Genomic DNA, 26,849 nt, shown 5'->3' with positions numbered 1-26,849 from the left:
AAGCCTGACTCCCTTGGTGACACAGCAAAATCCCCGGAACCTCCCTTTAGATTACGGAATGAATAGACAGACCCGTTGCTCTTTCTCATGAAAATAACACAGATAAAAATATAGGTCTATTCATACAGCCATACTGAGTTAACATAATTATATACGGCTAAAATATAATTTAAAACTAAAAAACAATGTTAATAACTCATCACTATCTATCTATCTATCTATCTATCTATCTATCTATCTATCTATCTATCTATCTATCTATCTATCTATCTATCTATCTATCTATCTATCTATCCATCCATCCATCCATCCATCATCCCCCATCCATCCATCCATCCATCCATCCATCCATCCATCCATCCATCTATCTATCTATCTATCTATCTATCTATCTATCTATCTATCTATCTATCTATCTATCTATCTATCTATCTATCTATCTATCTACCTATCTATCCATCTATCCATCCATCCATCCATCATCCCTCCATCCATCATCCATCCATCATCCATCTATCTATCTATCTATCTATCTATCTATCTATCTATCTATCTATCTATCTATCTATCTATCTATCTATCTATCTATCTATCTATCTATCTATCTATCTATCTATCTATCTATCTATCTATCTATCTATCTATCTATCTATCTATCTATCTATATATCTAACCATCTATCCATCCATCCATCATCCATCATCCATCCATCATCCATCATCCCTCCATCCATCATCCCTCCATCTATCTATCTATCTATCTATCTATCTATCTATCTATCTATCTATCTATCTATCTATCTATCTATCTATCTATCTATCTATCTATCTATATATCTAACCATCTATCCATCCATCCATCATCCATCATCCATCCATCATCCCTCCATCTATCTATCTATCTATCTATCTATCTATCTATCTATCTATCTATCTATCTATCTATCTATCTATCTATCCATCCATCCATCCATCCATCCATCCATCCATCATCCCCCCATCCATCCATCCATCCATCCATCATCCCTCCATCCATCATCCATCCATCCATCTATCCATCTATCTATCTAGTCAATGGGTAGAGATTTGTGCCGCCCAGAATGGAAGCATGTTATAAAATCTAGCAACATAGATGATGGAAACATTGCTCATGATAAACTATGCTAAAATAATCCTGCTAATCTCAAATAGATACCCACAGTTTTTTTTTTATGTTGTCATTGTAATATTTAATTTGAGTGAGACCGTGGTAACGTTCAAGAGGGAGCTTGAAACAGTTATGATCATGTCAGACAGGCTATGATTATATTTTGAAAGATATGGAAGGGTGAGGCTTCACACAGTGTCGTTAAGGTTCAAGTTGTATGAGATTTCCTGATCATGCATTCACATAGTTTATTTAACTGTCATGTATGCGCTGCAATGCATGCAACAGGAAGTAGCCACTCTTTCACTGTCAAGAGCATCCTAGGCCTCCAGCAACTTTGCAGGACCTGTCATTTTCCCGCAGAAATGTCACTTTTACGGCCCAAATCGAAGCAATGGAAACAGGTCATTGTCACAGTTAGTAGATGGAAGCTGCGAGGATGTGACAAGAACGAGGGCTGCGGGGAGAAAATGTAGTGTGTATGTGTGTGTGTGTGGAGAGGGGGTGGAAGGGGGGGGCTTGCCGGAAGAGAGGTCATGAACTGTCTTGGGGGAAAGTCTGCAACTATAACACGTTGACGGGAAGAGTATTTCTTTGATTACCAATGATGGAATGAATTTCTCGTTATCATCATCGTTCATCATCCTCATCAGGAGCACACTGAAAAAGTGGAACGATGGGAATTCATTAAAAACGCATTCATTTCAAATGAAAATGGCGCCTCACTGACTGAAAGCAAACTTTACTCCCTTCCAATTGAATTAAAAGCAATAGTTTGACTTTAAAGTAGCACTAAGGAACTTTTCAACCTTAATGAAATATTTTTATAACTCTTCTGATAAAACCAACGAAAGGCAGAGCAGGAAATAGAAAAGTGGTTAGAAAAGGAGAGAAGTAGGCCTATGATAAAAAAAGAAAAGAAAAATCAGTCCATGGTCTTAAACAAACTATAAATCATAGTACATATAAATTATATTTGCACTACAGCTGAATTTGTACAGATATGTGAGTGCTTTTATGTGTGTGTGTGCTGGTGTGTGTCTGCCCACGGCGATGCTCTAGAATGGACTGCGCTGAATATAAATCAGGTGACTGAACAGGCGGGGGTTTCTTCCCGGACGAGTCCAGAAGATTGTGACATGCCCACTCCTACATAACTGCTTTTCATGTACACGCACACGCATGTACGCAACCCACTTGGCCAGCAGCACAACAAGCACTGTATTGACCAGCCAGCCTTCACGTAGTCCACAGACTCACTTGACTGGTCTCTTTAGAGTCTCATCTCATTTGTGGAAGGAAGGACGACTTTTTTTGTGGACTTCACAGTGGTGGCTGTAAATATTTTCAAAGTGGATTTAGATCCCGCTGATGCTGAAGTGCATGGGTGACTCCAAGAGAAGAGCAGGTGACGTGGTAACCATGTGGATCCCGACCCCCAGCATGACTCGCCTTCAGCGACTGGTGCTGTACGGAACGTGCGCGGTGGCCTTATTAAACTCCGTGGGCCTCCTGGTGCTTCTGTTCCAGCAGAATCAACAGCACGTCCTTCTGGAGCAGGCGGAAGCCAGGCTGACCCAGGTGGAGCAGAGCTCCGTGGTGGAGTTTCTCCAGGAGGTGCCCAGAGATCAGAAGAATGTCGGGAAACCGCGCTATCAATACTCCAGAAACAAGAGGAGTGATGCGCTCGAGCTGGATGAGGAGCAGGAGAAGGCGTTAGAGGTGACGCAAGAGAAGGAAATGCGGATGGATGAGGAGCGGGAAGAAGAGCAAGAGCTGGAGAAGGAGCTTCACCGCGGGGAAGATGTGGAGACCAACCAGCAGGAGGTCAGCCAAGAAGTCGGAGAGGAAACTGAGATGAAAGCCAAGAATAATCGGAAGTACAAACACCGTCATAATCATCGTTACCACAAGGAGGGCGTGCACGATGACATGATGACCATGCTCACTTACTCCATGGTGCCGGTAAGATCACAGATAGATAGATAGATAGATAGATAGATAGATAGATAGATAGATAGATAGATAGATAGATAGATAGATAGATAGATAGATAGATAGATAGATAGATAGATAGATAGATAGATAGATAGATAGATAGATAGATAGATAGATAGATAGATAGATAGATAGAAACGCCATTTAGCATATAGCTAACAAATAATGCAAAGCACCATAGACATGCTAACAAATACAATCGGTGCTGCAGTGTTGCCACCAATATGCAAAATAGGATCACACAGGCATATATTCTTTATCCTCTGCAAAAAAATGCAAAAAGTGGCCATTAGTACTGAAGCTGACTTTTCTTCCTGTGTCTCTGTTTGCATTATACTGCCACAGAGTGGCCAAGGTGTGAACAACAGAAAGAGCAGCACAATGCCCATTGAATTGATGCAGAAAATAATTGTAATTTATAAAATAAAAAAATCTACAAACAAGTGAATGCTTAGTGGTTCACCATCGAAATTATTTTATTTTATCTAAATAACTGGTTAGCATAATTTGGACAAAAAATTACGTGTTTTTTTTCTATGTAAAAAAAGACAACTTTAAAAAAAAATGCTTACATTTATCAGTTTCACATTTTTTTACTTCATGTCCAGAAAATCTACCCTTTAAATTGTAAATAAGTCTAACACTTTATTCCTATTCAAATTAAATGTTCTTCTTTTGTTCCAGATTAAATTGTTGATGGACATTTGTAACAGCACCAAAGGAGTCTGCCTAGCCGGTACAGTCTGACTCCGTGCACGTTTTGTATTCGCCCCCATATTGTCTAACGTTCCTCAACTGTCTGTTTCAGGGCCCCCGGGACCTCCTGGTATGCGCCATTCACTTCTTAACATCATGTTGTGTAGGTCACGCATCCTCGTTCTGGTTCAAAGCCCAACCTTTTTTTTTCTTTTTTTTCCCCTTTCTCTAGGTTTGCCCGGTGCAGACGGCATGCCTGGCATTAACGGGACAGATGGCGTTCCGGGGCTGAATGGCCTTCCTGGAGCTGATGGTAAACGCGGAAAAAGAGGTGAGGACGATTTGTTTAGTACTTTTTACAAACTAGTTTTAATCTGAGTATCTGCTAACCATCTGAGTGTAGTGAGTTCTGTATCTAACTATGATCAGGACAGAAAAAATTATGAAATAATTAGGTCATAAGACACATTACTGTAGCTCATTTCTTAATTAAGCCGTGCATCACAACCGTAGATATATTCCTGCAAACCCATTAAAAAAAAAAGAAAAGATAAAATACACAGCTTTTGGTGAGTTTTTTGTTATGAGTGAGAGTTTTTCATAAGCATGATTTTTTTTAGTGTGATCAAGTTTTTGTGTGTGCGTGAATGTGTTTTTTGTGCCTGTGTGAGAGTTTTTGTATAAGTGATGTTTTGGTGAGTTTGAGAGGTTTGGGGGCTGAATGTGAGAGTTTTATTTTAGTGTGAGTATTTTTTTTGGTGAGAATGTGATTTGTGAGAATTTGAGAGTTGTTGATGTGTGTGAGAGGCTTTTAGTGTGAGTGACAGTTTTCTCGCTGGCTGAGAGTTTTTTTGATGGTTGTGAGTTTTTTGTTTGTGAACATTTGTGTGAGAGGTTTTTTTTAGTGGCTGAGAGTTGTTTCGTGACTTTGACTGTTTTTAAGTGAGAGATTTATGCGTGATGTCAGAATGTGTGTTGCACTATGGTGTGTTTAATAATTTTTTGGTGCATTTGAGAATTTTTGGGTGTGAGTAAGATGTTCTTTTGGTGTACAATGCGAGAGGTTCTCTTGGCACGAGTGACAGACTTTTGGCAAGTTTGAGAGGTTTTTTGTTTGGGTGAGAGGTTCCTTTGGTGTATGAGAGCGGTATCGTTGTTCTATTTTAGAGTTTTGGGTGAGGGTAAGATAATTTTGGTGATAATGAGAGTTTTTTGTACGAGTGAGAGGATTTCTTGTAAGAGTTCTGTGATTAGGAGGTTTGTGCATGTGAGAGTTTTTGTATGAGTGATGTTTTGGCGAGTTTGAGAGGTTTGGGGGTTGAGTTTTATTATAGTAGGAGTACTTTTTTGTGAGTATGTGACTTGTGAGAATGTGATAGTTGATGTGTGTGAGAGGTTTTTGTGTGAGTGACAGTTTTTTTTTGTCTGGCTGAGAGTTATTTTGGTGATTGTAACTTTTTGTTTGTGAACATTTGTGTGTATTTTTGGGTGACAGAATTGTTTCATGACTGCGAATGTGAGTGAGAGTTTTGGGTGAGGCAAGAGAGTTCGGTGAATATTAGAATTTTTTTGTATGACTGAGATGATTTAGTGTAAGAGTTCTGTGATTGGGAGGTTTGTGAATGTGAGTTTTTTTTTGGTGAGCGTACATCTTAAGTGAGTGCTTTTTGTGCATGTGAAAGTTAATTTTGTGTGGTTATTTTTCAGGTAAGTGAATTGTGTTTGTGTTTGTTTTATTTTGCCATGTTTGAGATGTTTTTTTTTTTTTAATGGTGAGTGTGAGAGTTGTTTTGCGAGAGGGAAAGACAATAATAATTTTGGTGTATGAGGCTTTCTGGTGATAGTGAGAGGTCTTTTGGTTTGTGTGAGAGTTTTTTAATAAAATGAGTGAGATTTTTTGGGGGATGTGGGTGAGAGGTTTTTTGGTTTGTGTGAGAGGTAAATGGTATTGTTGGCCCATCCTGCACCTCTGCACAATCTCTCCAGTTCATGAGATGTTTTTAAAAGCATTGTTGATTGCATGAACACAGTCTTGGTTGTCGTCCACAGGACTTCAAGGTGAAAAAGGCGAACCGGGGGAAAAAGGAGACCAAGGAGAGCCCGGCACCCCCGGAGAGGACGGGCAACCATCCAACGACGTTATCATCGAGGGTGATTTGCGGCGGGTTGTTGTCATTCCGATCATTATGAACCCTGAGGACTTCTAACTTTTTTTTGTGCAGGTCCTCCTGGTCCCCCTGGACCCGTGGGCCCCCCTGGACCTCCAGGTCCTCAAGGGCCCACAAGAACGAGGCACCACAGAGCCCACCTGCAAGCGGCTCAGACCATGGGTGAGGGGCAATATGGATTTTACACGTATTTGATCTTTTATATTTGATACAGATTAGTTACTGCGAGTGTGGGACAAGGAAAGAAAGCATTTTAGGGTTATGTGCTAGTTGGTATTTTAAATAATGGATTCCCTTTAATGCCTTTTCCAGAGCCATTCTATTCAATTCCAAATGATGAGACCTCGTTTGTGAAGACGACTGGGAAACTCCACGAGAAGGCGCCTAAGGGGAACGGTGTGTTCTGAGCAGGGTTATGCTCGTTTGGATTTTTCTAAAGAGCTAGTTTTTTATTTTCATTTTTGAAATTCACTTAGTTTTAATTTGTTTTGAAAGCGGGTTTGTTTTTAATTTTTCAAAAATGCTTTGTTGTAATTTTGATTTTATTAATATTAGTTTTAATATTTAAACAAATACTGTATGGAGTATTTGCCAATTGCGATATTTAAAAAAAGGTCCCAATAAGTATTGTGTCATAAGGTGAACTACAATGCCCAAACGACTGTTTGACCTTCCTTCTTCCGCACAACCGAACAGAAACAGCAAAACCTAAACATTTAAAATCAACCTCAAAAGCTCTTGCATGAAATGAATTGATAAGATGCTAATGAAGGACAGTTTGGGTATAATTCTAATTACTTTAATAAATGTAAATTGTAGTTTCAGCTAGTTACCATTTTTTTAACACTTGTTTTTATTTAGATTACGAAAATGCTCAATCACTTTTAGCTTTAGCTATTTTGTTCGTTTTTATGAACTTGAATAACCTTGGTACAAAGGCAACATGCAAAATAAGCACCATGCGGGGGCGGGGTGGGGGTGGGGGGGGGGGTCAGAACATGTCTTGGCCGATATTAGCTCTTTTGAAATCAGCAAAAATCAGGTGATTTTTGACAGCATAAGACAGAGATAATAACATTCTATCATTCTCCGCTAAAAATGTCCCATTTTTCTCTTTGTTGTAAAGTTAAACAAATGCTAAATAACAAAGTAATGCAAAATAGTGTAAACCATGTTTTTTGTAAGCGTTAGGCAACAACAACAAAAGAAGAAGAAGTTATTCAATTTATGATGTATTTTTTTAAATTAATTGGTTAACAGAATTTTAGTCTGTCATATATTAGAATCGCTATAACGTCCATTTTGTCTTCCCCTCAGAGTGCCTAATAAAGTCTCTGATCAACCCCAGAAATGTGACAAAGATGGAGAGCACATTCGGCACATGGATGAAGGACACCGCCGTGCTCAATGACGAACGCGTATGGGTGGCGGAGCACTTTTCCGGTTGGTTGGACTCGGATGGCGTCACGCAGGAGAGCAGATATGCTTTCGAAGTGAGGAATGACTTCTCTTTGCTCTCAGGTCGTGTGCTGAGGGAGTATCCGAGCGTGGCGGCGTTGCGACACAACAGCAGTGACGTGGTGAATGTCCGAAAGTTCTACCAGGGCTGCGGTCACACGGTGCACAATGGCTCCTTCTACTACCAGATCGCAGGCTCGTCCAGCATTGCCAGGTCAGCAAAGTGGTGGAAAGCCATTTGAGAAGCGCTTCATGATTTCGATGCTTAATGCAGAACTGACGTGTGGCGTTTTGGTAACAGGTTTGATTTGGCTACCAAGAAGCTTCACACACTCACAGTAGATAACGCTCTCTATCACAACCTGGCCTATCTGCTGCATAACTCCAAGACCTACTTCAAACTGGCGGTGGATGAGAACGGCCTGTGGCTGATCTTCGCTTCCGATGTGGACGAGAGCATCGTGGTGGCCCAACTGGACCAGAAGACTTTCTCCATCACTTCCTATATAAACACCACCTATCCCCGCACTAAGGCTGGCAACGCCTTCATCGCCTGCGGGGTTCTGTATGTCACCGACACCAAGGACGCCAGGGTCACCTTTGCGTATGACCTGCTGAAGGGCAAACCGGTTAATGTAACCTTTGACCTGAGGCATCCGGGTGGAGTGCTGGCTATGCTCTCCTACAGCCCCAAGGACAGACATTTGTATGTTTGGGACAACAACTACGTCAAACTCTATGTGGTCCACTTCATTTCTGATGAGTGACAACATGCAACACAGTTGATAATGAAACTCAATTTAAAACAACAACAACAACTTTGTAATCGAAATATACAGTATATTGTAGTTCGTTCTTGGAAATGATGTCTGAAATCTACTATTAAACCACGGATTCTCAAAGTGCACTCATAAAGATCACTGAATTAAATGTTCAAACTGTGCTTAATGAGACAGTGGCTCAAACAGTATACAGTGGATCAAATATGAAATTACAGTGGTGCCTTGAGATACGAGTGACCTGACTTTTCCGTTGTTCTTCCGATATTTTGCTTAGATTACAGAAAAAAAAAAGATGCAAACGCTGTATACTAAACGTTGAACAAAGAGGATTACACCTTGTGCATGGTAAAATCCCACTTTATTATTCATGTTGACGGCAGTGAAAGGGTTCCAATCTGACTCATCGTACTTAAAAAAACAAAAACATGTCACAGTCCAACAAATGAAATGAAAAATCTAATTTGATCAAAAATAGTGAATGGAGTGCACCTACTGTATATAGTGTTTTATTTACACGATACGGTGCCCAGAGCTTCACTGACATTCACTTACCGGTATTTGAAAACGTATATTTTAGTACAGCCGATCGGCATATGGTGGCTGCGCTTCTAATTATTTTTTATTTTTTTTACTTTAAACCATGATCCCACGCCGCATTGTGGTTAAATCTGGGTCGGTGCCGCGGAACAGCTGCATCGTATAGCATATTTAATGCTCATTAGCTGGCTAACTATTCCCACCAACGTGCACACACTCAAAGGAGCGTGCTTGTCTCAGTCCACACCACACATGCACCCCCCCATACCTACTAAAATATTATAGCGCAATTTTCAAAATATTCTAAATTTATTTTGTACATTATCTCTGTAGTAGCTACATGTGCATTAGGTACAATTTTTAACTATGCAAAAATACATCTAATGGAACCATTATTTGAGTAACGTTTTTCCTCTGTGTTTAAGAGTAGTGTTGAAGTTCAAACTGTGTACAATGTGCCGTTTTATACTTTTTAGGCGCCACCTGATTATTTGATGACGATTTAGTAGCAAAATCCACCCATTATTAATCATATAAGCGGGGCATTTTGTCATTTGCTGTTGACTGAAAATTACATCACACTTGCTCATGGCTCAGGTAACGACTAATTAATGTTCAGCTTCAGAAAACAGATGAACCGTGATTAGTCGTTACCTGAGCAACTGTGATGTCATCGTCAGTCAACAGCAAGTGGCAAAATGGCCGCCACCTGAGATGGCTAAAAATTGGTGGACTTTGCTGTTTAACTCATATTCCACAGATGCTATATTAATTAGAATATCGTGTTTAGACTAGAGGAGGCGCACAGAACATATTGTAAAGAAAATTTTTGGGTTGACTTCTTGATATATTATGTTCAGGGTGCGTGCATTATAGAACAAGTATCATAATTTGTGTAAAAAGTAGTGCTGTATTTTTATCCCATTCTCAATGTTTATTAATGTGACATATTGGAGTTACTAGCAGTTTTTTGTCCCACAATTTATATTAAAAAAAAAATCATTTATACCAATTATTTTAAAGCTATACGTGTTGCCATATTTGCATTTTATCTAGATGTATTTGATCTTTCTCTATATCCTGTACATAGTTTATGAAATAGATTTGTGAAGGAGCAAAACTGGAACATTATTTCGAGACATAGCAAACAAGGAAATCATGACAACAGCGCCATATCACCGGATGAAATAAAAATAATTTATTCACTTTACAAAGGTAAATCTCACATCATGACCTGTTCTTTCTTTCTGGCGTCGGTGCTTTTGCACCTGCCCGTGATACTAGTTTGTGTTGCCGTGCATGCACACACACACACACACACACACACACATATACACACACAGACACCAGTAGGGTCACTGGCAGAACACATACAATACACGTAATGGGCGGAAATTGGGGAAAGAAACACTAAATCTGTTTCAATAAATACCTTACGTACACCTAACAAAAGTTACAACTAATTCAGCCATTATGATACAAACCAAAAATAAAGAAATGCTTTCATGTTTGTACAAGCTGCTGGGATATTTCATATATATTTATATCATTTATATATTAAAACTATTTCAAACATTTGACTACTAGGCCAAATAAAGCCAGACATTCATTTGTATTTAATAGTTTCTTCTTCAATCTCCCATTTGAAATAAATCCTTTTAGTGTCTGCATAATTTGAGTGCAAATATCTATTGATTATGGTTGAACAGCAAAAACAACTAGCGAGGTAACGCACATTTACATACAATGGACTGTGTTGCACGTCTCCCAGTCAAGTCAGGTACAGTAAAACCCCTTACATTCCTAAAATAAAAGGCATTAAGTTAAAGTTTTCAACACAGAAATCGTCAACCAAACAAACACATCAATAAATAATAAAATTCAATTATTTAAAAAAAAAAATCAACATCATCTTGTGCAAAAAATACCAGAAGTGAATCTTTGTGTTTCCGCTGTGGGTGATTGACGATGTGAGGGGAGCAGACAGATGAACACATTGAAATCACAGTCACGAGAGTAAAAACATCATCTTCCCGATAGGAATTTTCTAGCAGTGAGGCTGCCGCACAAACAGGCATTTGAGGGCAGGTGGGCGGACACGCACGCACGCACGCACGCACGCACGCACGCACGCACGCACAAAGCCAGACCAGGAAAGGTCAGGGTCCGTGAAAATGGGCGGGGTCACTACAGGAGCAATGCAGCATCAACTCTTCCATAAGGGCTGAGGAAAGCCAGGCATAAAAGAGGGAGGAGTGGGGAGGAAAAAAAAGAAGAAAAGAAAATGTCCAACAAGTTGCTTCACACTTTGGATACCACTGACTTACTAACAAACCACAGTGCTGGTTACAGTAGATGCTAAGAGAGTTGAGCTGTGGGCACAAAATGACGACAGTTACACACTTTTTAAAAGTTTTGCCAGAGTACTTTTACAGAGCACTATCAATAGACCTGTGATTGCACCGCGTAACGAGAACAGGACATGCATAGCTTCCCTATGGACACGCTCTAAGAGTAGAGATTCTTCAATAAAATGACAAGAAATCTAGCTTTAAAATCAAATATGTTACTCAATGCTTGAAACCTTTTGCTTGTAGCCTTTGGGAAAACACATAATTTGCAGCTCCGTTTGTCACTCAGAGGTGAACTTATGAACACTCTCAAAGATGCCCAAAGTACGGCAATCTTTTCACCAGCTCGTCTATGACTCCATTAACGCCTCGTCAGTGTTACATAAGCGTCGGCGGTTTTTTTCTCTCTCTTCCTAGCTCCTCTTTGGACCTTCAAAAGTGGAAGAAAATTACAGGATGTCGATTAAGCTGCTGGGGATATTGTAGCGGTCGGGGAGGACCCTCATCTTCAGGGTGCCGTCCGCCCCGCAGGTGAAGATGCGGTTACCGGGACGCGTTTCCACCTGCATGACGCCGGCGCCGATGTTGCGGAAGATGGACTGCTTGGTGTGCTCGCTGCCGAAGGAGTGCATGAGCCCCTGACCAGCCAGCTTCCACACCTGGACAAAGATGGCCGCACCATCAATTCAGCCATTCAAAAACATGTTAAGTCTTATTTCAAGGTGGTTTATTTGTGTTTGTTGTTGGTGCTGTTGTTCTATGAAGCACTTCCCTTTCTCTGGGAGGATGACATTCACACATTTTCGTTATTTGCATATTTCTGATTCAGTAATGCTGCCATCTTTGATTTAAACTATATAAACAACAGATCTGTTTTTTGAGATTTCATATTCATCCTCCCATGGCCAGTGAGCTGATTGGTTAGTTACATCAAAACCTGTTACAGCCAAATTTGACGAGCAAGAAGCACACATTACTTTTAACTCATTTGCTCCCAAAAACGTATAAAAACGTTCTATTTCAAATATTGCTATGGACCCCAAAATGTATTTATATGTTGTTGTTTTTTTTAATGTTAGAGCATACAGAATGCTTTGATGCAGCCCCTGACCTGAAGAGGTCGCTTGGAATGCAATGTAAAGCAATGGCAGTTATTACAAAAAAGGATCAGCAGGTGTCAGCAGAGTATAAGAGTTCAACCAGGGCCATTTTGCAACATCTAATTTCCCCAGTGTTTTCAACAGGTTTGTGAATAACGATGAAACATAGCTATATTCTAATGGCAATTGCTGCAAAACGGAAACAGATACAAATATATATTATTTCCAGATGAAAGAAGAGACTCTAATCTTTCTTTTGGTAGGTTCCAGGTTTTTATAGCAACAGAAGACAATATTCTGTCAAAATCCAGTAAAACAGCCGGGAGCGAAGGGGGGTTGCTTCAGTGAAAATGTCTGGGAGTGAATCAGTTAGTAATCAGCATCTAATTCTTATGTATTTTTGTATGTCATATGAGATAATTATTCATTCGGCAGTAGATTGGCTGTCTACCAACCTGAAGTTGTGGATTTGTTCCCCAACCCTTGAGGGACTTAAAAAAATATTACTCTCTTCCAAGTGTAAATTTTGCTCTATTTAGAGTGCGACCAAATAGACTCAGTTTAGAGTAAAATTAACTCTACAGAATTTACTGTATGTGCTCATTATGCATTGCATATGTGTGGGATAGCTTTGTTTTTTAAGAGGAGCATTAGTGCGTCACCTTCATGTTGCCCTCTGCAGAGCCGGTGACGAAGAAGTCCTCGAAGGTGTCCAGGGCCAGTGCCTTGATGGCGGAGTCATGGGCTTGGAAAGTGTGGAGCAGCTGTCTCTGGCGGATGTCAAACACGCACACGAAGCCTTTCCGGCCTCCAGTGATCAGCAGCTGCTGCTTCGGAGCATACTGCAGCACAGTGGCCCCGTTCTCATGACATGGGAAGGCTGAAGGGACAGAAAGGACCAAATATAGACGACATGAGGGGGAACATTTAACATATGTGTTAAGAAAATTGTGTTGGGCTGCTCGGCTTTCTTACCGTGGACCATGGTATTGCTGGGTGAAATCAGAGTGTCCCACAGGCAGACATTTCTGTGGAAATGCAAGATGAGTTGTGTCAACGTGCACCCAAAAGGGAAAGAGTGGTGCAACTCGATGCTGACCTGTTGTCGTTGGACTGCCCGGCTGTGGCGATGAGGCTGGAGGATGTGATGAAAGCAAAATCGCCACAAGTCTTTGTGTGGCACTGCCAACTCTGCCGGTGTGATCAGACAAAGTAGACGTTGATCAAGAGTGTATCAGGCCTTGTTCAATTTTTTGGGGTCATTTTCATTTAAGAAGTGGAAGCTAACTTATTTTGGTTGGAGAGAGACTGTTTACTAATAACCATGTTGCACAATATGCTACAACAAAACTGACATTTTGTATATTCTCAGTACCACCTTTTTTATATAGCCAGCACTGAAAAGCCTCTGCTTCTAGAATTAAAACATAATTCTTTATGATCAACAGTGGTTAGGGTAAGACTTCCTTATTCACCGACCTGCTCACTCTACCATCGAAAGAGAGTTTGCAACGGCAGAGTCCAACCCAAGACACACTTAGGACCACCCCCTCATTTGAATAACATTTCATGACGCATTTCATGCTAACAATGTCTGCAGCATGAAATAAATAAATATGAGAGCACAGTCTTTATTTATTGATTGATATTTGAATCTATGTATATATTTATTTCCATATTTATTATTATATTTATTTTTTGAGTCTAATTTTTGTGTGTGTGTATATATATATATATATCTCTATATATATATATTTTAATAGAAATTGTCCATTTGCTCCATTGGAGCGCAGTGAACCTTAATTGCCTGTTTCATAAGCAAACAATATTACAAGATATTGCTCCCTTATCCAAAAATTGATAAACATTGTAATCTGGTGTTAAGTCTCCAATGAAACCCATTTTCCCCCAATTTTATGAGGCAATCAATATTATTATTTTTTTTTGGTGCAATATGCCTTCATATGTCAAAATGGCGTTCCACAGGCTTCAATTCTGGGGCCTCTGCTGTTTTCATTGTACAGTATCTGCTGCCCATTCCATTTTAAGAAAACAGAGATGGTTATTTTAAAGTGCACTCAGTAAAGATAGAGTTGAGTTGAGTGATGGAAGTGAGCGTCCTGACTGTATTGTTTGCAATGCCAAAAAGGGTTCGGTGAATGCGCATAGGAAACTGGTGGGTTTCAGTACATCCAACAATGCCAGTTGGACTCACCAGGTAGGGTTTGGGGTTGGATGACGTCTGGTTAACTTGCCACAGACTGAGGAATCCCTCTCCGTCAGCGACTCCACACTGGAGCAATCAGTACAAGCTTGTCAGACAGACAAAACAAAAGTCACGTGTGAGTGTACATGCGCTGTTACGCGTACCTTGTTGCCCTGGGAGTTGAAATAGAGTCGAGTAACTCGAGCGTTGCCTGCTTGTCTGAAGCAGATGAGCTGCTGAGGTCTGTTCCATTCAAACATCCTCACACTGCCATCCTGGGCTCCTGTCATGTCTGGCACAAACACACACACACAAGCTGAATGATTATCAAGTACTTTTGGAATGCCTGAATAGTGTGCACATCCATCCTACCAAATTCCTGTGAGAGCACAGTGAAAAGATACTTACAATACTGATAAATGGGATGGGACGTCATTCTCTTGACATTATTGAGATTCCTCTTCATGATCTGGAATGACACATTAATGCATAATGACGATTAGGGTGAAACTCTCTTCAAACAAACCTTTTTTTTCCCGTCTTGCAATCTGCATCATACAGCACACATTTATCAACATGGCTGGAACAAGGAGAACCCAGTCCGCATGTACGTGTGACGCAAAGCTGCACCTTGGCTGCACGGCTGTGAGAGCGGCCGCTATCTGTGTTTCTGTGTCCATCTCAGCCATGCGAACACATTCGCTGCCTGTATCAGCCTCCATAGACTCAGCAGGCCAGCTGTTTAGGCGGAACATCTTACTTTTCATCCACATTGATAAGAATTGAAAACACAAACTTCTCAGGAAATGTGGACTGGCCACAGATGAGTGAAGATATTTAGCGGGACTAAAACGTTCTATGAAAGTGCTGCCATCTATGGAACGTTGCTAGCATTTATTCAATATCCTTCATATCAGTATTAAGGTCCATAAGTACAATCTTATAATTCACTCAAAACATTTCTTCCACTACTGCTGTCACCTTTGGCCTACTAGTGTGCAATTAAACCTTAATAGTAAACTACTGTGCTGCACTAGTAATCCTACTAAGCACAACAGGTATGAGTCATGCACTAGTAACCTCCTGGACCAACTAGTAGCACCAAAATGCTCACTAGTAGTATGTAGTGTCCTACTCGTATGCCCGCCCAAGTTTTCCTACGAGTGTGTACACAGCATACACTAGTGGACAAATATTACTTGTAAGAAACAGTGGCTAGAACAATGGACCTTAAGATGGATATCAAATAAATGCTCAAACGACATTCCATATTTATTTATTCTATTATTATTTGATATATTGTGCTCAATTCTTTCTTACCAGTAAGCAACACGTAGTTGTTCTATTAGTATGCCAAGGAGCATACTTGTGCATGGGCAAAGCAGTTACTTAAAGTGACAGTGTGTAGGATTTAGTGCCATCTAGTGGTGAACTAATAGCATGCATAATACGGTGCCTCAGAGAGACCACACTTGGCAACCCTACCAACAATTACTATCATTTATTATTTGGTGTGAGGGAGAGAGCGAGTAGCCCGGTAAGCAGTGAACAAGAATGGCTAGAAAGAACTCGTTAGAAGTTAGCAAAAGCTAGCGAGAGCAAAGCAGAGGGAGACAAGCGAATCACGAGACTCAGCGGCGACCGACAGCAGGCCCCAGCGGTGGAAAGTAAGCGGCGATTGACCCATTGGGTCCAATACTAGCTGCAAGCACCACCAGAGGCTAACTATATTCGTGAAATTATTTTCCTTCGGGCATTTGTAGCAGAAAGATGGAGGCAAAACATGTCAGCCTTGTGTTAGGCGTGGCGCCACTTACATAATACAATTAGTGATTACTAGACCTACGATTATGTAAAAAATGTATGTTGATGTGATAGAACTTTTTTTTTTGCACATTGTTGAAATTAATAGTACTTTTAAATGAATGAATTATTAGTTAACCACTAGATGGGATTAAATCCTACACATTGTTCCTTTAAGATTAATTCACTAGAATGCTCTTTGTCCTCACAAGTAGGACTTTGGCATATTAGTAAATAGGGCAATGACATGTTGCCAGTTAGGGAAAACTGCACACTAATTGACAACTGTGTTCTACTAGTACTAATAGACATTATAAAAATCTACTAATTGATGTCAACTAGTGCACAGTCTAGCCTCACTCATAACGTAGTTGTCTTACTTGGGCGAAATAAATGTAATACAGCAATGGAAATATTTTTTTTTTACTAGCAACAAGTAGTGAGGAAAAAAAGAGCATAGTAGCACATACATGGACCTTAAGATGGATATCAAGTATATCAAATAAATGCAAATATTTCCATACAATATAATGTTTGGTACAAATTCATGCTGTGAGGTTACTGATGGAAAACTCAAAGGTCTGTGTTGTCTTTTGCCTCAGATTTAAGATTAGTTTTCCCCTGGTGGCAATGATTGAGAACTACATACAATCTGGGTTTTAATCTGCTTCCCTGTGAGGAGCTGTCAGGTTGACACCGTCCTCTGTGGGGTTTCTACGTGTACTTCGGCCTTCGTCCATAGTCCGAAAGTATGTGCGAGAGGTTCATGAAGACTGTTACTCCATAGATGTGAATGTGAGCAGTGAATATGTGCATGAGCCCGTACCACGCTTGCTCCCATACTGGTCTGACCGCTTCCCAGCCACGGCATGGATGCAGACACGGGGATCTGTGGTGGTGCAAAGGGACCAGAACTGGCCTGGGCAATGTTGGTGTGAGATGATTTGTAGTCGTTGTCATCAGAGCTGTAGAAACATACAACAACATACTTTTACAATTATAACAAATTACTAAGTAGTTTTTTTTCATAACATTAATAAAATAGTTTTAAGGAAGCGTCAGGATCAATCAGACCTGCGTGACTCCTTATCAAAGTCCTCTCCGATCCAAGCGTAGGGTTGAACAGCCACCAGCGTGGACACGTCAACTTCCTGGACGTCATGGGTGGAGGCCAGCACTACTTCATTTGAGTTAGCCTAGCAAAGAGTGTGAGCAGGTTGGTGAGATACATTTTCAAGAACATTTGGGAAAAGCAGTAGCTCCAATTAATATAAGTACTCTACTTGAGCCACTTTATTCAAGAGCATCAATGGTGTCTATGGAGATTTCTTTCGAGCTCTCATCACACTTCACAGCAACTTCACAGTTTTCTCAAGATGTCACATTTTGAGATGTTATCCTTTTGTCTTGATAAATTGTATGTCTAATAATTTATTTGCGATATCTGACTATTGCCAGGTACTGTTCAATGTCTATGCTTCTCTTCAACATTCTGCCATTCAAAATTTGTGACTGTGATCCAAGGTCGCCAGAGACCTATTTAGCATATTACTTACCGGTTACCACTTATCTTTATTGTCAAGAACCCTAATAATTTACAATGATATCCAAACAAATAAGCTTAATGAAGCTAGGATCAGTGGAGCTTTTATATTTCCCTAACATAAACAATAAATACATTTCACCCAGGATCACACATTTTACCTTGTTGATTGCAAATGCCATGATGATGTCAGACTCCTTGTGAATGATTTTTGCTTTGCCTCCTGGATATCCCAGATCGGCCTCCACCTGGACACATCAGGAAAAGAAGGTCAAAGAGTGAACATTTAACACAAACTGTTAGTTAATCAAGAAGCAGGATGGAGAAACCAACTCAGTTTCAGCCATTGGAATATTTTCTAACCACCAGACATGTGAAAGCAGCATTAGAAGAGTCGAGTTCACAAGAAACGAGGAGGTCGAGAAAGATCTGACAGAGGTACCCAAAGTGGACAAATACAGTGAGAAATGACAGTGAGCATGCAAGTTAGTAAATACATTTTGTGTGCTATGTGCTTAAGAAGAAAGCTTTAATTCAGTTGCCTCCAAAAGAGTGAGAAACAAAAGGACATCCATCTGTTAATGGTAGGGATTGGATGTGAGGTTACGACAGTGGAAAGCACAGACAAACCTGTGGGGGGAAAGATTAGCCTTGACTAGATTGTATGCTTGAATAAGAGAGCGCAGTCATTATCAGGCCAAGCTGGAGAGGAGACATTAACCACAACCAGTAGTTAAATATATATATATATATATATATATATATATATATATATATATATATATATATATATATATAATTTTTTTTAAATGTCGCTCCTTCAAGCTTTGCCATGTCGTGATTACCCCAAACAGTCAAAGGGACAGACAGAGCCAGCCTGGCAATACTAGGTCATACTACCTTGTTGAGACCGCTAGCTCCAGCTACGCAGTTTGGCCTTACATGGTCCATATGGTTGTCTACAGACTACACCACACACATATAGGCATAGAACACACCGACACGACACAACACAGCACAACACAACACAACACCCATGCACACACACAAATAAAACATGGAATGAAAAATTAAAATCAAAAAAGGCTGACAGGATTTTAGATGCATAAAATATGCTTGAATATACAGTATTGTATGATGAGGCCACCTCGTCAACATGCAAAGAGTGTGCACTGTGGAATACTTATCTGATAGTTTATATCTAGTTGTGTAAGCACACAGTAATGAGCAGTTCTAGACAACACAAAGGTTGCTTCACTGTCACGTACTTGAACATGTCTCAGAAGTCAAAGCAAGGATAGTGTCAATATCAACAGATGAATGCTCAGGGTCTGAATTACTAAAGGTTTGCACGTGCAGTTTGATTGCTCATGCTAAATGATGTGGAAATTGATGTACTGGCGTGCCCCGGATTGTGTCTATCAAAAAGGCAAAATTGTAGCGTAGTTTATTTTGTGGAATCTGTCAAGTGTATATGGAAATACATTAATTTAACACATGCAATTTAATTGATCAAACCTGAGCTAAATATTTAGTTTAGTTTAGTTTAGTTTAGTTTCCCAACTATACTTTTAGCTATTTGTTTGTGCTCATTAAACAAAATAACCTTGATGGGAACTGAATATTTGAAACTAACAAAGTTGCTGAATTAGCACATTAAAAAAAAAAGGTGTCCTCACTGAGCCAGATGGAGGGGTTTGTGTGCCCCACTGATCCTTGGAGCAAAGTTGTCTGGTGCTTAATGCCCCTTACAGGGTCACATAATATTAAAATAAAATAAGAATGTAAGCAGTTGACCTCGCTCTGCTTCCTTTTCTTGGTGAAGATGTAACGAATTAAGGACTCCTGAAGAACTTCCTGTTTGACCAGGAAATGCCACAAGCGGCGAGCTGGAAAGGACTGATGATTTTTTGTCCTGAAAGACATTTAAACATGTCAGAATGTATGAATTCTCAGATTCTCTCAATGTTATCCTTCATACTGCATGATGATATGATATTTGGATGCATGAGAGCGCTCATAATTTCAAACATTACGCCAAGAAGTATTTCCTCCAGAGAAATCGCATAAAATATCAGATATTCCCCTATGCAGTAAAGATGAGTGTCTAAATCATGTATTGATGTTCAAGTAAAAGTGCAGGCATTACCTGCATGATGTTTCTGTTTATGGTCTGCTCCTAGGTCAATGTGTGAATCAGTGGGATTGATTTACTGTACAGTAAGTCTTACTTGAAAGGAGTGTTGTCTGGTTCCAGCATGGCCTTGTGACGCAGTATGGCAGGACCGCCCCCGGCGCTGAGGTCAGTAGGGTAAGTGTTAATGTAGTTGGGGGGCGGACCGTCAAATTTATTCATGGTCTCCAATAAAATATGTTCCCAGTTCTCAAGGGTCTTCAACACAGCGTTTGTGAAAGGTGAAGTGACTGGCAAATCTGCAGCAAAAAAAGCACACACAATATTTCATTTTAAATGAGGTGAATATGCTACAGCTAACTGAAGATTAACCTAATAGTGTACGTTTGTACCTGCAAAGTCAAGACCAGTGATAGGGAGGAAGTTCTTAATACTGTGATGAAACAGTTTCACCATGACCAAGCGGATCAGAGCCCAGCTAAGGTGCCAAATAGACAGCGTGCAGGATTGTTAAAATCAGAAGCGCAACCTCAAAAATGATGGGCTAGAAAAGAAGCACAGCTCACCTGTAGGAGTTGGGGTCAGAGTGCTCAGTCATCTGTGTGTCCGAAAGGAAAGCGTCATCATCATCTTCATCATCCTCTGCTCCACTTTCATCCGAGTCACACAAAGCATTGCTGTCTGACAACGGAAGGAAGGGCTAATAGGGGAAAAAGAATGCAGGTTATTAACATCGCATTTCATTAGTTGGGGTGCATGAAGCAAACATTTCAACTCATGACAACAACCACATTTTCTTGATTGATTCTTAACATGAAAAAAAAGCAGCGAATGCCTTACTTTAGCCACAAAATAGTCCCACATGCTCAACTCTGGGGGAATAAATTTCTCCCTGTAAGTGGGTCTTTCTGCGGGCAGCGGTGGTGGGGCGGCTGGTGTCTCCTTCACAGGGCGACCAGGTACAAGCATCCTCATATTAAATCTGCGCCTGTATCGGTCCCCATCCTCAGCTGGGGGCTGAGGGGGCACCACTGACGGACAAGACAAAGACACGACATATTTCAGATTTTAACCTCAACAGTTTGCTCCAGTCGGCAAAATGCTGGATAAGGAGGATCAGAGACTTTGCATCACTGCAATGGCAAAATATCCAGAAACACATCATGAAGTGGATTGCATCAGCACCCAGAACACAGCAGAGTACACATCCAACTGGCAAAATGTAATATGTGCAAAAATGCACTGTACAGACATTCAGCATACATTTGCACAAACCTGCGCTATTATCCTGCAGGACTATCACTGGCATTGCACCAGACAAAACAAGACACAACACAAAGCAGAGTTGACAGAGCAGTTACTACACACACTATTGTATTAGTGAAACTGATGCAGTGTATCAAAAATATAGACAGCGACATCAATGGTGGTGACTTTGTGGAGGAACTCAAATGATGATGAAAATGATGTCTGCATCACTTTTTTAAGAGAACGGTTGATAACCATGTGAAATGTGTGTGGCTATGTGTTTCTGAAATGGTGCTATAAAGGTCAGAATTTGATCATTTATTAAAATGCATCCTGGTTGGATTTTAAGAAGGCCTTTACTTTGTTTCTGTTCTTCAAACGCTCATCTCCACTTGCCACTATCTCTTACTTTTAGAGTCTAAATGCCAGTCTGTATCTTCCTCCTCCACAAAACAAAATCAGAACACTGAGGAGTGTGTGTTTCAGGCAACTGGTTTAAACCACTGCTATTCAGTTATTCAGTCTACAAGTCTACAATGAAATCATTAGTTCTAATAACGTTCAAACTACTGGCACACACTAACTAACTATCATACGTTGTTAACATCAAATGATGAACACTCATTAATAAAAAGGCTATTTCAAGAGTTTTGGGTCCAGTGCTTCATTACTCTAACAAACCCACAGGATGTACCTGGTTTAGGGTTAGCGTCAAAATTAGTCTGTGGGAAATCAGCTTGGGCTTCTGCACCGTCCTTGCTTGCCCCAACTGTTGTTTCAGCAGCACAACAATGGATGACAGCATGAGTTGAGCACAGAGGACATTGCACGCACATGCAGTACACACACACACACACACACACACACAAACATATGCCGTTCGCTTATCAATAAACCCACTTCAAATCACACACAGCTGTTTGTAATAGACATTCAATGTTAACCACACAACAAAGAGAAGGGGGGCGTCATCAGCAACAGTGCAAACCTGTACATCTACCATGCACTTCAATCCTGCAAACCACCAGCTTGTTACTCACAGCTGGTCTTAGTTGCTGGCGGCCCACCTTCTCTTGAAACAAGAGGAGGGTACTGTTTGGGACACTGGGTTTCATAGGGAATGGGTTTGGGGGTTTGAGTGAGGCTGCCCTGCTCAGGTCTTGGTGACGCCTGAGACTCCTCTGGCCTGGCTGCCTCAAAATCAGCTGGCACTGGGACACAGGGCAGAGTGCACACTCACACAAGACACTACACAACTACAACAGCATCTTTGGGAGGACATCGGGCTGAGTGAATGTTTTTTTTTTTTGCACTGATATCATATCAGAAAAGCATTACGATGAAGGAGACGACAACAAAATGAGGCTAGGGCATGTAAAAGTAGAGACAGGTAAAGAAACTCAGACTAAATGAATAGACATAAAGTAATAAACGACATATTTATAAGTATACCTGGTGGGGCCTCGGGCCTCTTTGGCCTTATTATGACTTTGGCTCCTCCTCCAAAGACTGCGGCCCACATGCGGTTGTTGAGAGGATGTGCGGCAAGGCGGAAGAGTTCATTGCTGTTGTGAGTGCCCAAGCCATGGATGAGCAAGGCTAGATAAACAGCCATGACTGCCTCGCACAGCAGCACGTTAAGTCTCGGCTGGTCCTCCTCCCGGGCAGACGTCAACAGAGAAATCAGGGACGACACACCTGGAGGAACCGAACACACATACATAACATTACCAAATATCATCATATCAAAGAACAAAAATGCAGCCTCGGCATGATATAAAGGCAATTCACAAAGCATTAACATAATGAGCAGGGTCTGTCTTTCTGTTTCCTTCCCAGAGGCCATGAAGCTCCTATTATAGAACACCATCTGCCGATTCGCATAAACACAGATTTCCTGCTTTGCACTGCTTCCTCTGCCTGTCATATTCTCTTGATATCACGTCGTTGATGCTCTCTCATTGGCCGGTTTATTGACACTCAGACTTTTACTTCTATGGTTACAACTGAATTGCATTCTAAACTAATTATGACAAACATGTCAAACACAGACAGCCATTCAAGAACAAAGAATGGAGTACAAATGCAGAACTTTTTACCTGGCCACAGAGCAGGAGCCGAGTTTGGAGTGATATGCTCCTCTATGCTTTCTGTGCGGAGTCGTTTCCGCTCACTGAGCAACAAGCCCTGGTACACCATTCCAGTAAACTGGTTGGCCTCTGTCTGGCTGCTGCAAAGTCAATAAAATGGTATGAGTTTTCGCCTAGAGTGAAAAGGACCATTACAATAAATCCCTTGGAATTGGATCTACTCTGAGTTGGCATTATTGTTTATCTAACCACAGTCAAGTCCCAATACAATTGTTTAAAAAAATAAATACATCAGAAAGGCACTGAAGATGCATGTAAAAAAATAAAATAAAAAAAAGAGGTAGAGTGATAGAGTACCTGTAACTATGGCTGTCACACAGCGCCTGATAGATGCAAGCAGACAGAGACGCTGCCAGTGTATGCAGGGCACTTACCTGAAGCAGAGGAACACAATTCATTTTTCTACATTTCAATCAACTCATGCAAATGACACTGAAAGACTGTGATTAGATTTCTGACCCGGTCATCTATGACATCTGGATGCGGCGGAACCTCCATGAGGGTAATGGTGTGCAGGATATCGTGAATGTGGTTGCTGAGATGAAGCACAGGATTGGCTATGACCGTTTTGGTGGGGGCAATGCAGGCTGAGAGCAGAGGCAAGGTGGTTGGGAGAGGGAGGGGAGATTGCAGCTGCTTCACTGTGATCTCCTGTAAAGGAAGATATGCTGATTAGTCATTTAGGCATCAATCAAGTTAGAAATACATGAGACACCGAATCCATACACATTAAAAGGCATATGTGGCTACCTGCTGGCTCTCTTGCAGTAGGAACAAGAGCTCCATGCGTACAGAGGTGACTCCTCCTCCCTTGGCTCCATGGAGGCTGCAGTAAGAGAGGAAGACCCTGAGCAGGGCCTGGTTCTTCCTCAGCCAAGCCTTGCGCCTCTCCGAATGCTGCTGCTTAGCTTGTAAGCGCCGCCGCTCCATTTGGTGACGCTCATAGGCACCAGCGTCTGTTCTCTCCAACATGTCATCAGAGATGTCCACTGACGCTGCTCGTTCCGCCCAGTGCTCTGCCTCTGACTCTTGATCTTTGCCTTCTACCTGTATATTCGGAAAAAAACACACATTTAAAATATCACTGGTTTCAGAAACTACATGAAAAATGTGAAATCATTTACCTTGTAGTTGCAGATGTTATGCATGGCTGCAATCTCCTTCTCGAGCCAACTGTAGAGCTGAAAACGAAGTTTGCCTCCATCTACCTCGAAGCCCGTGGCTAGTGTGCGCAGCTCTGTCATTAGGATTTTTAGGCAGGCACGGAACTTCAGCTGCTCAGCTATCACATCCACCTCAGACTCACCCTAAAACATACAAAGAGCGATTATCACTTTCTTGCTCGCTATGAAGCGTTACATCAAGCTCTACTTGTTCCTAAAATGTTTTTTTTTTTTTTGCATATACCTATAGATTAAAATTATAGCTTTATTTTATTCAATCATCTAAATCTGAAAAGTGTTTTCCCTATTTGCACAATTGTGAACCGTACCAGTTTTGTAAGAAGGGATGACATTTAACTACAACTTCAGTCATTAAATCTGTGCGCGAGTTTGAAAATGTCCCAGTTTGCTCCACTATAATGGAGTTAATATCTAAACTTCAACTCATTACATATTGAGTATATTTGGATGGTACATTTAAATGAGTTTCACTGTTACAGTAGCATTATAAACAGTTTGAAAGTACTCCAACCTGCGGTTCATCTCTTTGCAGCTTTGAATCAGAATTTCCCTCCACTTTTATTTCCGTTTCAAGTTTCTTCATAGTCAGACAATCCTCATCGTCGTCTTCATCATCGTCCTTGTCATCCCCCCAGTCAAGCTTAAACTCATCGTCCTTCAACTTGTCTATGGGCTGGCTCCAGTCCATCCCACCTGCATCTTCATTTCCTCCCCATGCGGGGGGAGCAGGTGATGCCCAGTCTATACCTGTGCTCTGTTCCAGTGGCTGGCTTGAGTTTACATTGGCCTTGGATGAAGCCTTGCTGAGGGGAGAGGAGCCTGATTTCTTGGTTACTTTGGGAATTTTGGAGAGTACCTCCAGGGCCAAAACTGGGCAGCCCACCTGCAGGGTATCAGATTGAATTGAAATAATAAGTGTGAATAATTGTCAGTTAGCCTCCATCTAATTCTTTCTAATTAGCGTCAGATTTACAATTTAAAACAGTCAACCAAAGTTGAATTTTCTGACAATAACAGAGGAAGTGGAATTGTGCAAGTGCTCGTAAGGGAGCCCACCTTGAAATGTGCATTTGCAGTGGTGAAGAACAATTTGCGCTCTATGAGGTTGATCTCAACAGCACTACTCTTTTCTGCAGTGAGACCCACTGTGGTCGCCGTACCCTCTGAACTCGCAAAGTGCCGCCGGATGATGAGCGGGTGGGTTCTTAAATAGTTGTAGAAACTGAACACCACGGGGTTGCAAGATTTGACCATCACATCTAAGACACAATGCAAAAAAGTAAGGGAGAGACAAATAAATATGTAAATCGAACAAACTAGGCCTTGATTAATGTTAGTGAGACTTAGGCAAGTGATTTACTGAAGGTCTCAAACCAACTCACCAGGGTTATCATCATCATCATCTTTGGGGATGCGCTCTAAGAGTGTGTCCAGGGCTAGGGTGTAATCCTTCATTATCCAGTATGCTATGCTGCGCAGGAAGGGGTCAGGGTGAAGTCTAGAACAGTGGTAATGACTTCCGTCCCTGTTACATCCAAGGACCTTCTCATAAAGGAGGCCTTGGCAGGTGGATGAATTCTCAAAGTCCGCTTCGTACAGCCGAGCGACTATCATAGCTAACTGGAGATCCTCCATCTTCTCCATCAACACCTACACACCACAAAACGATATATATGATATGAGAAGCAGATTAAAAATACGTCTTAAATGCAAGTTTTCTTTTTTGCTATCTATGTTTTGACTATATGGCATGTTAAACCTTGGTCAAATAAAGATATGTGGACATTTACTGAATCTTATCAATATAATTTGACTTAGAGCTGCAGAATAATCAGCTATCTCAGAAACAACAAGAAGCTTTGTTTTTAGTAATCCATATAAATGTGTGAAATATACTGCACGGAAGTGAATGTAAATATGTGAGAGTTGTTCACACCTCGATCGCGTCTTTGAGTGATCCAGCCAGCAAGAAGAAGGCGGCCGACTGTTCAAAGCGTTGCTTTCCAAGTAGAGAGAAAGCATTTTTGAGAGCTGCCTTTCGCCAACGGTCTTCACTGAAATTATTCTTGAAGAACCGCGTCATCTTCTCGTCATGTTGGGATCTGAGAGAAACAATCTATTTAACTTGATATCCCCAAAAGTTCTCCTTTAAATTAAACGGGATCATTTTCAACGACAACAAAAATAATTAACAAATATGTATGCAAGAAAAAAAAAAGTCCCACCTGAAGAGCCCCCACAGGACAGCCTTTTTCTTCATGGCCAGGTAGAAGAGAGCAGCGTCTAAGGGGTCATTGTGCCTCTGGAATGCAGTTTTGCCTAACTGAGAATACAGGAAGATATTC

General features: G+C 41.0%; 2 protein-coding genes across 5 annotated transcripts in view; one reads left to right on the top strand and one right to left on the bottom strand.

The window, feature by feature from the left end:
- Positions 1-2,329: 2,329 nt before the first annotated feature.
- On the top strand, positions 2,330-10,004 carry gldn (gliomedin). The gene is made up of 10 exons (XM_086070633.1): positions 2,330-3,111; positions 3,829-3,880; positions 3,953-3,970; positions 4,073-4,171; positions 5,890-5,991; positions 6,063-6,170; positions 6,321-6,404; positions 7,326-7,451; positions 7,530-7,680; positions 7,768-10,004. Exons 1-10 carry the CDS (start codon positions 2,518-2,520, stop codon positions 8,231-8,233), a joined length of 1,800 nt encoding a protein of 599 aa, XP_085926759.1. The 5' UTR covers positions 2,330-2,517; the 3' UTR covers positions 8,234-10,004.
- dmxl2 (Dmx-like 2) overlaps positions 9,961-26,849 on the bottom strand; it is a 37,498-nt gene continuing 20,609 nt past the window's right edge. For 2 of the 4 annotated variants that reach the window (XM_086070628.1, XM_086070630.1), the window contains exons 28-54: positions 26,730-26,827; positions 26,441-26,606; positions 25,887-26,154; positions 25,561-25,763; positions 25,016-25,387; positions 24,445-24,627; positions 24,071-24,367; positions 23,780-23,971; positions 23,618-23,694; positions 23,270-23,400; positions 22,623-22,868; positions 20,763-20,953; positions 20,489-20,622; positions 20,315-20,400; positions 20,020-20,221; positions 19,586-19,703; positions 18,689-18,754; positions 17,950-18,036; positions 17,320-17,441; positions 17,072-17,210; positions 14,851-14,911; positions 14,607-14,734; positions 14,452-14,529; positions 13,336-13,427; positions 13,212-13,264; positions 12,899-13,116; positions 9,961-11,795 (exon numbers count right to left, since the gene is read on the bottom strand). In XM_086070628.1, coding sequence (XP_085926754.1) covers positions 11,586-11,795; positions 12,899-13,116; positions 13,212-13,264; positions 13,336-13,427; positions 14,452-14,529; positions 14,607-14,734; positions 14,851-14,911; positions 17,072-17,210; positions 17,320-17,441; positions 17,950-18,036; positions 18,689-18,754; positions 19,586-19,703; positions 20,020-20,221; positions 20,315-20,400; positions 20,489-20,622; positions 20,763-20,953; positions 22,623-22,868; positions 23,270-23,400; positions 23,618-23,694; positions 23,780-23,971; positions 24,071-24,367; positions 24,445-24,627; positions 25,016-25,387; positions 25,561-25,763; positions 25,887-26,154; positions 26,441-26,606; positions 26,730-26,827 — 4,218 coding nt within the window. In that variant the 3' untranslated portion in view covers positions 9,961-11,585. Of the gene's footprint in view, positions 11,796-12,898; positions 13,117-13,211; positions 13,265-13,335; positions 13,428-14,451; positions 14,530-14,606; positions 14,735-14,850; positions 14,912-17,071; positions 17,211-17,319; positions 17,442-17,949; positions 18,037-18,688; positions 18,755-19,585; positions 19,704-20,019; positions 20,222-20,314; positions 20,401-20,488; positions 20,623-20,762; positions 20,954-21,197; positions 21,225-21,864; positions 21,946-22,210; positions 22,382-22,622; positions 22,869-23,269; positions 23,401-23,617; positions 23,695-23,779; positions 23,972-24,070; positions 24,368-24,444; positions 24,628-25,015; positions 25,388-25,560; positions 25,764-25,886; positions 26,155-26,440; positions 26,607-26,729; positions 26,828-26,849 lie in introns of all 4 variants that reach the window. The other 2 variants (XM_086070632.1, XM_086070631.1) reach the window with 2 other exon arrangements.

Source organism: Leptonotus elevatus, chromosome 3 (genome assembly GCF_054856555.1).
Source record: "Leptonotus elevatus isolate MCC_2025b chromosome 3, RoL_Lele_1.0, whole genome shotgun sequence".
Taxonomy (NCBI): Eukaryota; Metazoa; Chordata; class Actinopteri; order Syngnathiformes; family Syngnathidae; genus Leptonotus; species Leptonotus elevatus.
Note: the sequence above shows the minus strand (reverse complement) of the source record. Positions and strands in the feature narration are given on the sequence as shown.